The sequence below is a fragment of the Vombatus ursinus genome, unplaced genomic scaffold (assembly GCF_900497805.2).
Source record: "Vombatus ursinus unplaced genomic scaffold, bare-nosed wombat genome assembly UNPS02014798.1, whole genome shotgun sequence".
NCBI classification, from domain to species: Eukaryota; Metazoa; Chordata; class Mammalia; order Diprotodontia; family Vombatidae; genus Vombatus; species Vombatus ursinus.
The window spans coordinates 52,421,411-52,432,990 of NW_020954576.1; the positions used below are offsets into that span (position 1 = coordinate 52,421,411).

General features: G+C 41.7%; 1 protein-coding gene across 3 annotated transcripts in view; it reads right to left on the reverse strand.

The window, feature by feature from the left end:
- Positions 1–11,580, reverse strand: part of LOC114050015 (T-lymphocyte surface antigen Ly-9-like) — a 42,197-nt gene that overhangs the window by 19,261 nt on the left and 11,356 nt on the right. Inside the window, exon 1 of one of the 3 annotated variants that reach the window (XM_027871529.1) lies at positions 9,702–10,011. The exons of 1 other annotated variant lie outside the window; for it this stretch is intronic. In XM_027871529.1, coding sequence (XP_027727330.1) covers positions 9,702–9,792 — 91 coding nt within the window. In that variant the 5' untranslated portion in view covers positions 9,793–10,011. Of the gene's footprint in view, positions 1–9,701; positions 10,012–11,580 lie in introns of those variants that run through there. One more of the 3 variants, XM_027871531.1, reaches the window with a different exon arrangement.

Consider the following 11,580-nt stretch of genomic DNA (forward strand, 5'->3'; position numbering starts at 1 on the left):
GTAGCCTTCCCCTTGGTTTTTAACTCCTTTTTATGTTGTCTTTCTTCACCCCCCCAACTCCAACCCCCATTAGAATGTAAGCTCCTTGAGGGTAGAGACTGTCTTGTTCACTTGTATTTGTAGTCCCCACACTTAGCATGTTGTATGACTCAAAGAACCATGATTGCCGGGAAATAACTTTGTTTATTGTAGCTGGTATGACTCCACATAGGGCCTTCTGTATTTACAGATATATTCGTCAAGTATTTCTGAGCAGCTGTTCCATGTATAGTACCTGGCATAAATACACTCCTTAATAAATGCCTGATCCATCTATACACTCCCAACCCTAGGCCTCCTTTTCCCTTAAGCTAGAAAGGTCTGAGGGGATTCATTCTGAGAAGTTGTCCCTAGGCTTCACCAGACTCATAAAAGGGTCCACCATGGGGAATGAAAGGATTAAGAACCCATGCTCTTGTACATGGAACAGCTGCTCAGAAGTATTTGGCAGATATATCTGTAAATACAGAAGGCTCTATGTGGAGCCATATCAGCTACAGTAAACAAAGTCATTTCCTGGTAATCATGGTTCTTTGAGTACATATAACATATGCTGCTAGGCAATATAATTCTGGATATCTCTTCCCTTGACTGCTTCACACCCCTTGACTCTTTCTCCTTGGCCCACACCTGGCTATTTTTTTTTTCTTGATAATTTATTTTTAAATTTAAATTTTTAAATTTCCATAAGATTTTGAGTTTTAAATTTTCTCCCTCTCCCCCTAAGATGGCATGCAAACTAATACAGGCTCTACTTATGCATTCGTATTAAGTATATTTTCCATTTAGTCATGTTGTAAAGAACAATTAGAACTAATGGGAGGAACCCCGAGAATGAAGCAATAAAACAAAACAACAAAGGAAAAAGAGAGCAAATAGTATGCTTCCATCTGCATTCAGGCTCCATAATACTTTTTCCATATCACTTGGCCTGTGATCACATCCTCACTGACCATATCTTAGCCCTAGCTCCTCCAGAAAATATTCTCAGATTTCTGGAAAGGACATTATTCAATTTAAGTTCTGATGTCTCTAAGAGAAACCACCTCAATATGTTCCTCCCCTCTCCAAATATTTACTCCTGCTCTGAGTACAATAAATAAAAAACACTTTTTCAACCTATTCACATGCAATACATTTTCCCAACATCTTCATTTTGTTTCCCTATCAGCTCTTTTTAATGTTTTTTTATTCTGTATTTAAAATACACCAAAAAAAGAGCATTTCTGTTCATACAGCAGAACACAAAAAGAGGATTCTATATGAAATTTCACACTCCTTGCTTTTTAATGAAAAGTATATAATACATTCTACACACTGCATTCAAAACTGTCCTACTTGTCTATGCCTCTTCTGAATTTCCTTCTGTTCTCTTCCAGCCTCTTTTTTGGCATCACTGTTGCAGCAATAGCACCCCATGCCCCCCACTTCTTACCAATTAACTGAGCAAAAAGAAGGAAGAAAACCTCTTGCAACAAATAATCAGAGTCAAGCAAAACAAATCCACGTAGTGGACATGTCCAGAAATGTATATCTGCAATAATATTCCATTGCATTTATGTACAACAATTTGTTCAGGCATTCCCCAATGAGGGCTGGAGTTGAGGGTTAGGGGTAGGAGAGATAAGGACAAGCAGAACAGCTTTAAAGATAGCAAAAGTGGAAAGGACCAAAGAAAAAGAACATGCTACGTGGGGATGAAATGAGACAAATAGATTTCCCTTCCTGATAATATTTGACACAAGCTACTTTTGAAACAGGTGAGGGTTCTATAAGCTGAGTCTGGCTGGGCTGCTGGGCAAGAAGCCAAGCTGGGAATCAACACCATCTCTTTGGTCCCTTCCACTTTGTGAAAATAAGGCAAGTTCAGGTACCATTTGGAAGACACTGAGAAGAAAATGATATGCTTTTCAAACTAATAGGAGTGAAGGGAAATTAAAATACACAGCAGGACAGGCAAATCAAAACGACAAATGGTGCAGAGTGGGGTCACAGTCTGAGTCTGGTCTGTGTTTGCCTATGTCTCACATTCCATTAATGTTGAATAAGCCAAAAAAAAAAATTGCTTAGACTATGCATATTTGTTACAAGAGTTCTGGCTTCCTTTTTTTTTTTCCAGTGGGGATGGGAGGTGGGAGGGATAAGGTCAAACAGAACACCCTAAGCCAGGGGCAGGGAACCCGAGGCCTCAAGGCCACATGTGGCCCTCTACGTCCTCAAGTACGGCCCTTTGACTGAATCCAAACTTCACAGAACAAATTCCCTTAATAAAAGGATTTGCTCTGTGAAGTTTAGATTCAGTCAAAAGGCCAAACCCGAGGACCTAGAAGGCCCCATGTGGCCTCAAGGCTGCAGGTTCCCCACCCCTGCCCTAAGCTTTCCCAAATTCCTTTCCAAACAACTTTAAAATAATGCCTCAAAATTAATTCTGGAGCAGCAGAACCAACAAAAGGACCAGGCGAAATAATTTTCCAGCCCATGACAACTTAGAGGGTGAGCAGGAAAGGTTTGTCTCACTGGGGTGAGAGTGGAATCAGTCCAGCACAGGCCACTGAATTTAACATGCTGAATTTATTATAAGCTCAAAGAAAAGAAAAAAAAAGCAAGCACTACAGAAAGGTGATTTGCACTTTCATGTACAATCTTCTGTTCTACAGATGTAGATGGAATTTCTCACTTTGGTATTTAAGTTCAGAATTTAAAAGGAAAGGAAAATTGATCAGAGCCCTACACAGTGGATGAACAGTCATCCAGGAAACAGAACCAGAAATGGAGGTTAGTACTTGTAATAGAACTGAGAAAAGAAAAACAGCAACCCCAAGAGCTGACCCTGCTCCACCCTCCCCCAGCTTCCCTCATCTTCCTCCTCCCCTAGCCCCCATTCCTCCACCCAACACCCCCCCCCCATGCAGACACTGATCTCCTGAAATTTAAAGTGTATTTGGAAACCATGCTAGGTAGAAGTGGCTACAGTGGGTCAAAGCAGCTAATCTGAGTTTTTCCAAAATTCCTGAGAGCAAACATCTGTATCAGCTAGAGATGGTGCCAGTCTAGGAGAAGCTACAGGTGTGCAGCTTTTAGGGAGGAGAGGGAGGTTACAAAGATTTCGAATGCTTGCCTTGCTCCGTGATTGTTGTTCAGTCATATCTGACTCTTCATGACTCCGTTTGGAGTTTTCTTGGCAAGGATATTAGAGGATATTTCCTTCTCCAGCTCAATTTACGGATGAGGAATTGAGGCAAACAGGGATAAATGACTTGCCCAGCATCACAAAGCTAGCAAGTGTCTGAAGCTGTATTTGAACTCAGGAAGATGAGTCTTCCTGAAGGAAAACTGGTTAGATTATGCCTATTTGTTACAAGGGTTAGGGTTTTGTTTTTGTTATTTGGATTTGCTATTTGACCCTAAAGGTGATAGGGAGCTGCTGAAGATTATTGAGTTGGGGAAGAGGGAGCCAGTTACATGGTTAGACATAGACTTTAGGAAAATTACTTTGACAAAGGAGTGGAGAATGGACTGGAATGGAGAGAAACTTGGGGCAGGCAGATCAACCAGCAGGCTGTTGCAATAACCCAGGCAGGAGGTGATGAGATACTGCACCACTGTTGTGGCAGTATCAGAGAAGAAAAGAGGGCATATACAGCAGATGTTATGAAGGGAAAATCAACAAGCCTTAGCAACATATGGGATATGGGGAGTGAGAGAGAGTGGGGAGTCAAGAATGACAACTAGTTTTCAAGCCTGGACGACTTTGAGAGGATGGTGGTACCTCCAACGATAATAAGGAAGTTAGGAAGAAGAGAGGGTTTTGGGGGGGGAAGCGTTAGTTCAGTTTTGGACATGTTGAACTTAAGTTGTCTATGGCTTTTGCAGCCAGAGCAATCTTGATCATAGCTTATGGACAAACAGGTATTGTACAGGTACCCAGTTTTGTCACCAAATTCAGCTTTATTATACAAGTATGAAGGATGATTCTTAAAGTTATCCCATGAATCAAGTCAAAACTCCATTCATTTGAACCTAGCTCTGTGGCTCTGTGTATGGCAGATCAGGAGCGCCTGGACTCTGGGACCCAGTTCCCTCTTCAGAGCTGCTTAAAGGGAGGGTCTCTTCTGCCCTCTTACCTTTTTTCCATGCTCCATACAAAACTCTGCCCAGAGAGGACTCTCAGGAGGAAACTGTTAACCTCCTTAGAGGTGGCTGACTATATCATAGCTCACATGATAATAACAATCACATTTATGTTTTATTTTATATTTTACAAAGAGTTTTCCTTACAACAACTCCCTGTGGTAGGCAGGAATATGCATTGTTATCTCCGTTTTACAGCTGTCAGACAGCTAGTAAATTGTAGAGCCATGAACTTTTACCCAGGTTTCCTGCATTCCAGTCTGCTTAACCAAAGATACCTGGAATATTTTTTTTAAGCACCAGAAAACAGCAGCCCAGGTTGAAATGGAACCAAGTGAGGTCCTGGGAAGAAGATAGAATACCCAGGACAAGCAAATGTGTCTATCCTTGGATTCAAAAAATAAACTTCACAAGCATAAGGTGGAAAAGGTATGGTTAGATAGTAATTTGTCTGAAAAAGATCTGTAGGTTTTAGGTGTCTACGAGATCCACATGAGTGAACATGAGTGAATCTCATTGGCAGGCAAAGAGAAAAAAAATGTCCATAACAGGAAAGGTGATAGTCCTGCTTTACCCTGCTTTGGTTAGAACATATGTGGGGTAGTGTTCAGCTTTGGGTGCCACATTTTAGGAAGGATACTGCATGTTAAAGAGGTTTTTAGGTCAACCAGAAATAATAAGAAATAAATTTTTCCAGTCTAGAGTTCTTTCCAAACTTATCTGAAGGAAGAAAAGTTAATTAAAACTTAACCAAATTTCAGAGTAAATAGTGCCCTGCACTAAAGACTCTTTTTACTTGTTTCTTAGGCTTAACATCTTTCTCTTAGGAGAGTGTATGAAAAAGTCAAGAATGAAAGCTAAGATCCCAGAAAACAATCAAGAGTATAACATTACTTAGAGGAAGAAATATCAGGGGCAACTAGGTAGCACAGTGAATAGAGCACCAGACCTGGAGTCAGGAGGGCCTGAGTTCAAAATCAGCCTCTGACACTTGTACTTGCTAGCTGTGTGACCCTGGGCAAGTCACTTAACCCTGATTGCCTTGCCAAAAAAAAAAAAAAATCTCATTTCTAGTTAAGATTATTCCTTTCCCCCATCCACCAAAGGGATTGCAGGGGTGGGGAACCTGCAGCCCCAGGGCCACATGTGGCCCTCTAGGTCCTCAAACAGTCCTTGGACTGAATCCAAACTTCACAGAATAAATTCTCTTAATAAAAGGATTTGTTCGGTAACACTGGGACTCAGACAAAAGGCTGCACCCCAGGACCTAGAAGGCTACATGTGGCCTCAAGGCCCCAGGTTCCCTACCCCTAGATTAGAGTATTGACCCACCCAAGGACAGCAGCCAGCTTCCCCATTGAAAGAGGAAGAAGTGCCCTTTGATTCCTTCAGTAATCATCATGGGGAGGGGCAGCCAGGTGGCACAATGTATAGAGCACTGGCCCTGGAGTCAGGAAGACCTGAGCCCAAATCCAACCTCAAACCAGACACTTGATACTTACTAGTTGTGTGACCCTGGGCAAGTCACTTAACTTCAATTGCCTAAAAAAAAAAAGTACAAAAAATCATCATAGGGGATGGGGAGAGCGGAAGAAAGGGATTCTGTGAGGGAGGAGTCAAAAAGGGATAAGTGGGTTTAGGAAGATGATGAAAAAAATTATGTTGAATTATTAGATAAAGTAGAATGTTAACTGTAAACTGTGCAACATTTTTATTTTATTGTGAAATTTGCCTTAGGATGCCCATGTTAAAAATTTTTTACAAGATGTCTATGTTACTTCAAAATGACTTATGTTAGAGACGTGACTAAGGGCATGAGGAGGCTAGACTTTGCTTGTTTGGACATCTCTCCCTAAAGCAGGAAAATACTAGAATGTAGATCAAAGATTCTTAAACTTCATGAGTCATAGGCCACAGCAGTCTGGCAAAGCCTCTGGAGCCTTTCTCAGGATAATGTTTTTAAATATATAAAATAAAATACAAAAAATTACAAAAGAAAACAATTTATATGGAAATAAAAATGTATTTTTTTTCTATTCAAGTTCATGGACTCCTGAAAATCTATTCACACACCTCTTGGAGGTCTAAAAATCCCCGATTTAAAGTAATGTTAAATTCATAAAAATTACTTCTAGCAGACTTGTTCCTAGAACACAGAGTATTAATTTTTATTTTTTTTTTGAACACTGGTGAGCATCTAGAGGACCGAAACCAGGATGACAAGGTCCTGAAACTATATTTCATGAGGAGGAGTTGAAAAAACATGGTCACATTTATCCTAGAGAACATAATAGCTATTTGAAGGGTTGTCAAAGAGAAGAGAGCAATGAGAACCAATAAGGAACATGGCAGAGAGGACAATAAAGGTTTAACAGTAAAGACAAACAGCGAGGAAGGGACGTATATGAAAGGCCTTAGTGACTAAATCCCAGAGCAACATTACTCACGAACTACAAATTTAAGGTCCTTGAGGGATAGGATTATTTTATCTTTTTTTTTTTTTTTTTTTGGCTAGGCAATGGGGTTAAGTGACTTGCCCAGGGTCACACAGCTAGTAAGTGTTATGTGTCTGAGGCTGGATTTGAACTCAGGTCCTCCTGAATACAGGGCCAGTGCTCTATCCACTGCACCACCTAGCTGCCCCTTGGATTATTTTATCTTTATATCCTCAGAACCTAACATAGTATTTTGCACATCTTAATAAATATTTGTGGAATTGAATTGAAACAAAAAATATTCTCATTTCCTCTTTTCATTTCAGCCGATGAAGAAACTGAGGCAAACAGGGTGAAGTGACTTGCCTAAGGTCATGCAGCTAAGTAAGTGTCTGAGGTCAAATTTGAATTCGTGCCTGGCACTCTATCCATTGCGCCACCCAGCTGCCTTCATTTCCTCTTACTAGGTCCCCAAATAAAATTATAGGCAGATAGGTGGTATAGTGGATAGAATGCTAGGCCTGAAGTCTGGAAGACCAGAGTTCAAATGCAGTCTCATTCACTTACTGGCTGAGTGACCCTGAGCAAATCATTTAACCTCTGTTTGCCTCAGTTTCCTCAACTGTAAAATGGGGGTTATAATAGCGCTTACCTGGCAAGATAGTTGTAAGGATCAAATGAGATAATATTTGTAAAGAACCAGGCACATTGTAGGTGTTGTATAAATTCTTATTCCCTTCCCTCTCTCCCCTTCCCCCTCAACACATCCACCAATCAACCATTTTTACATATTCTGTATCTCCTCTTCATTACTGTGCAACATCCCATCCACCATAAGCAACATCCCTCTCCATCCTTTAATCTTCTTGACCTGCCCTCCCCACCCCCACCCCCCACAAAATCATTTTGTCACAGAATCACAGAGTGCAGGAATCAGAAGGGACCTCGTCCGCCATCTGGTACAAGACAGACCCAGAAGAAGTGTCCACTGCAATATACCCAACAGAGGTGGAAAAATTCAAACATCTCCCAAGGCAGCCCATTTCACTTTTTAAAAGTTCTAACTGTTAAGAAGTTTTTCCTGACATCAAGTCTAAATTTACTTCTACCCATTACTGCTGATTTCATTCTCTTGGGCCAAACAGAATGAATCTAATTGCTCCTCCAGATGAAAACTCCTCAAATACTTAAAGAGAGTTGTTGTATTCCCACCCCACCCCCACCTTCTCTTCTCTTCTCTACTCTAAACATACCCAGTTTCCTCAATCAAGCCTCATACAATGTGGTTGGTGTAAGGGATTATCACCACCCTGGCTGCCCTCCAACTCATCAATCTCCTTCCTAAGATGTAGTACTCAGAACAAAGTGTAATATTTCAGATGGAAAACTCTCACTTCCTTAATTTTGAACACTACAAATCTCTTAACAAAGCCTGAGATCACATTTTTTTAAGCTACCATATCACACTGTTGACTCATATTGACAATGCAGTCCACTAAAATCCCCAGGTGTTTTCATATGCTGTCTAGGCAGGACCCTGCTAACTTGTACTTGTAAAGTTACGTCCTCAGAGACAAGAAGGCATGGGTTCAAGTCCCTTACACTGGCTGATCGACCTTCTTAGTGTTTGTTTGTACCAGACTCCCAAAGAATCACTGAGAACAGAAAGTACTGATCTGCATTAATGGAAGTAGGTCCTCATTGGGAACTCCCTGGATCAATGAAATCACAAGTGTGCTTAAAAAAAAATTTTTGACCCAATCTTCTAGCCTGTCAGGATCTTTCTGGATTATAATTCTGTTATCCAACCTATTAACTATCCTTACCACTATGTATCTGCCACCGCTAATTGGATAAACATGCCTTCAATCCCTTTACTGAAGTCATTGATTAAAATGTTAAATAGGAAAGGCCCAATTAGTACAACATTTATCCTTCTCCAGACCTGGAAAGAGAGGCACTAAGATTATGGAGAACTGAGAAAAGCTTCTTTCAGAAAGTGGCACTTAAATAAAGATTGAAGGAAGCCAGAGAAACTGGAGGTGAAGATGAGAAGGGAAGCTATTCCAGGTACGCAGTGGGATAGCCAATGAAAATGCCTGGAGTCAGGAGATGGAGGGCCTTGCTCACAGAGGCCAATGTTACTGTATCACAAGGTATGAGGATTGGAGGTGGGGGTGGGAAGTGAGTAACGTGTAAAAAGACTGGAAAGGAAAGAAAGGGGGCAAGTTAGGAAGGGTATTAAAAACCCCAACAGGAGGTTTTACATTTGAACCTTTTCACAGACAGGAGAGCTGAGACTCCAGAACATGAGAAGGGTAAGGGTAGGAACAAGTCTGATACAGATGAGGGCAGTTCAGAAAAAAATATTTCTAGAAAAATCATTGGTGATATATTGGGGATGGGGTGAGGCATTCACCTTCTAAAATAATACACTGCAAGCAGAGTCAGCTGCTATAAATTTCAACTTTAAAGGTGGAATATGGGGACCTTTTGAGCCGAGACAGAAGCTTTAGGAGAGATAATAGCTATTTCTGTGTTAAATATAATTTGGTGGATCTGAGATGTGCAGGAAAGGCTCTGTGACCCAAAGAGAGAGGGTGCATCTTTATGAGGGAAACTAATGTCTTTCAAGCTTAGGGGCTTCACCCCAGGCATGGAAAAACTACTCTGAATCAATGTTCAGACCAGCCTCCTTGAGGGGTTGGTAAGGAAAGAATGGGGTCTCTGGAAGTAACCTAAATAAAGATGCCCCTTTCTCCTTATTTCTATACTCAGTCAAAATCCTAGCAGCACCTACCCCACCCCCACTTCTCAGCCTCAGTTCTATGACCTTCCATTCTGTCACTTTTATTTTTCTCCTGTAATAAATTTCAACTTTCCCCTCCACCCAAAGCAGGCTGTGGGGCCAAGAATTAAGAAAAGCTCCCCTCCCCATTGTCCACCAAGGGCTCTACTCTGCCATAGCTGGCCAAGCATCTCTCAGGCCCAAGAGCTTAGGTTGGAGAGTTCGACGAGACCCCATTGCTACCCTCCTCATGGGCTCAAAGCTAAAGGGCCCATGAAGGGAACACAAGTAAAGACAGCAAGACTTACCCAGGAGACAGACAAGCGCACCCAGGACTCTGGGAAGCTGGAAGCATACAAGCTTATTGGCAAATAGCACTTTCATTGGAGATCTGCACATCTGCACAATGGGCTGAGAAAATTATTTCTTCTTCACAAACGAAAAACGTATGGTTCCTCCCGTCTCTCCCACTCTGCAGCCCTTTGAGGGGTGGGGCTCAAGCAGGCCATAAGCAGAGAGGAGTCTAGGAACTAAGAAGTTAGCACAATCTTCCTACATGTACAAGCCTTTCACTCTTCTAGCCCCTTCATCACACTCCTCAAGGAGAGTAAACTGTAGTGATGGTCCTTGAGAACAGCAGTACAGGACGGACTGTTTTAATCAGAGGTCCCTCACAGTCCTACCCAACCCACTTCTCCTGTTGATGGAAAAGGAAAAATAAAAAGGCGGGGATTCCTAGATTGTAAATGAAGAGAGGAGAGAGAGCTGTTATAAATAACCTTATATATAGTAGTCAGGGAGTGGTGAGTAGGTCTGCAACCACAAATGATTAACGACCTGGGAGGAAGGCAGAGAGAGGGAAGAGAGAGGTAGTATGCACAACACATTTTTAATTTTAATCTATATTAGTAAATTTTCTCCATCATTCTCAAGTATAAAAAATCAACAAAACAATAAATCAAGCCCTGATTCCCAGAGTTTAGGATATCCAAAGTCTTAATGATCACACTGAAAATTTAACTATTCACTATCTCAATTGAAGATGGTTCCAAGGAGCAGCTAGGTGGTACAGTAGATAGAACTCTAGCTTTGGAGTCAGGAGGACCTGAGTTCAAATCTGGCCTCAGACACGTGATACTCACTAGCTGTGTGACCCTGGGCAAGTTACTTAACCCTGACTGCCTAAAAAAGATGGTTTCAGTACACCCTTGCTTGCAGCCCTCAATTTTCTCTCCAGCCTCCCTTGTTTGCTCTGAACCAGGCAGAGAGGTTGAGCAAAGGCAAGGCTTTTTCTTATTTACCTCTGTCAATCAGTCAATAAACATGTATTGAGCATCTACTATATGCCAGGCACTGTGCTAAGCCTGGGGCTACAAAAAGAGGCAAAAAGTAGTTGCTGCCCTCAAGGAATTTATAATCTAATGGAGGAGACGACCACAAAAGGAATATGTACAAACAAGGGACATACAGGATAAATAGGAAGTAAATAAGAGAGGGAAAGCAATAGAAATTAGGAAGGGTTGGGAAAGAGTTGCTAGAAGATATTTTTAGTTGGGACTTCAAGGAAGCCAGGGAGGACTTAAAGGAAAGCAGGAGAGAGAGCATTCCAGGCATGGGAGACAACCACAGAAAATACCCAGAGCCAAGAGATGGAGTGTCTTGTTCATGGAACAGCCAGGAAGCCAGGGTCACAGAATTGAAGAGTATGTGGTGGGGAGTAAGGTGTAAGAAGACTGGAAAGGTATGAGGAGGCTGTTATGAAAGGTTCTGAATGCCAAACAGAGCATTTTGTATTTTCTCCTGAAAGTAATAGGGAGCCTCTGGAGTTTACGAGTAAGGGGCTGGCATGATAGGACCTGTGCTTTAGGAAAATCACTTTAGTAGCTAAATGGGGGGGGGGGAGTGAATTAAAGGAGAGACGAGTCAGACAGATCCACCAGCAGGCTTTTACAATAATCCGAGTATGAGGTGATGAGGGCCTGCACTAGAGTGGTGGCAGTGTCAAATAAAAAGAAGGGGGCAGCATATTCGAGAAAAATTGCAAAGGTGAAATCAACAGCCCTTCAAAATAGATTAGATATGGGAGATGAGAGATGGTGAGGAATTCAGGATGATTCCTAGTTTGTGAACCTGAGAGACTGAGAGGATGTGTTGTCCTCTACAGTAATCAGGAAGATAGGAGAGGAG